This window comes from Galeopterus variegatus, unplaced genomic scaffold, assembly GCF_000696425.1.
Source record: "Galeopterus variegatus unplaced genomic scaffold, G_variegatus-3.0.2 Scaffold10386, whole genome shotgun sequence".
Classification (NCBI taxonomy): Eukaryota; Metazoa; Chordata; class Mammalia; order Dermoptera; family Cynocephalidae; genus Galeopterus; species Galeopterus variegatus.
In genome coordinates, this window is record NW_007736497.1 from 5,166 (window position 1) to 6,558 (window position 1,393).

At 36.0% G+C, this 1,393-nt stretch overlaps 1 protein-coding gene across 1 annotated transcript in view; it reads left to right on the forward strand.

The window, feature by feature from the left end:
* Nucleotides 1-946: 946 nt before the first annotated feature.
* LOC103609974 (olfactory receptor 51A7-like) overlaps nt 947-1,393 on the forward strand; it is a 1,237-nt gene continuing 790 nt past the window's right edge. The window contains exon 1 of the mRNA XM_008594225.1: nt 947-1,392. Within this exon, the coding sequence (XP_008592447.1) occupies nt 947-1,392 (446 nt within the window). The remainder of the gene's footprint in view (nt 1,393) is intronic.

A 1,393-nucleotide genomic window follows, 5' to 3' on the forward strand; every position in this document is an offset into this window, starting at 1 on the left:
GTCTTTTTAATTTTAGGCTTTCTATGTGTATGAAGTGGTTTTTATTTTAGTTTTGTCTTGCATCTCCCTAATGATTAACAATACTGAATTTCTTTTTATGTTCATTGTAGAGTTTTAAGAGTTATTTGTATGTTCTTGATACAAGTTCATATATATGATTTGCAAACACTTTCATTCTGTGACGTGTCTTTTCATTTTCTTGATGATATCTTTCAAGTTGCAAAAGTTTTAAATTTTCATAAAGTAAAATTTATGCATTTTGTTGTTTGTGCTTTGGTGCTGTATCTAAGAATCCATTATCTAACTCAAGGTCACAAAAACTTACCTTCCGTGTTTCCTTCTAACAGCTCTATTTTTAGCTCTTACACTTAAGTCTGTGATACATTGTGAGATCATTTTTGTGTAAGGTGTGAGGCAGGGTCCAACTTCGATTTTTTAGATGTGGATATCCAGTTGTCCTGGCCATTTCATTGGTAGAATAGTTTCTTCAAGGTAAATATTATTTGATGACTACAACTGTAATTGCAGTAAATAGATGTCCTCATTTAATCCTATACTTATCCCTAATTTCAAGTTTATAATGTCACTCTCTTAACAAAATATGCTATAGAAAATAGACACTGGAAAATTTGCTGTTGCCTTTCTGCATGCTGAGTCAGGGAAAAGCATTTGAAATATTTATATCTTACCATTGGTGATTACCCATGGAGTTTAATATTTTTTATGTATCTCTTTGTATTCTAGTTATATGGGTTCTGATATTATTTTTGTTTATATTTTATAAAATATTTTGTTTTAGTCCTAAGAATTATTGTGGGAGAATAGCTGGAATCCCAAGATTTATACCAACCAGATGACTAAAGCACACTCATTTGAGCCAATTCATTTATGCTGTTGCAGGAAGCCCCTTCTGAGACCCACATACTCATTCCCTCATGTTCCTGCAATGTCAATCTTTAACACTTTTGCAGAGGAGACCTATACCTTCTTCCTGACTGGGATCCCAGGGATGGAGCATGCTCACAGTTGGGTCTCCATCCCCATCAGCCTCATGTACCTTGTTGCCATCCTGGGAAACTGCACCATCCTCTTTTTCATAAAAACAGAGACCTCTCTGCATGAGCCTATGTATTACTTCCTCTCCATGCTGGCATTTTCTGACCTGGGATTGTCCTTCTCCTCCCTTCCAACCATGCTGAGCATCTTCTTGTTCAATGCCACAGGAATATCTTCAGATGCCTGCTTTGCCCAAGAGTTTTTCATTCATGTATTCACAGCTATGGAGTCATCAGTACTTTTCATCATGTCTGTTGATCGCTTTATGGCCATCTACAACCCTTTGAGATACACTTCTGTCTTCACTACTGACAGAGTATTTAAAATTGGCCTTGCT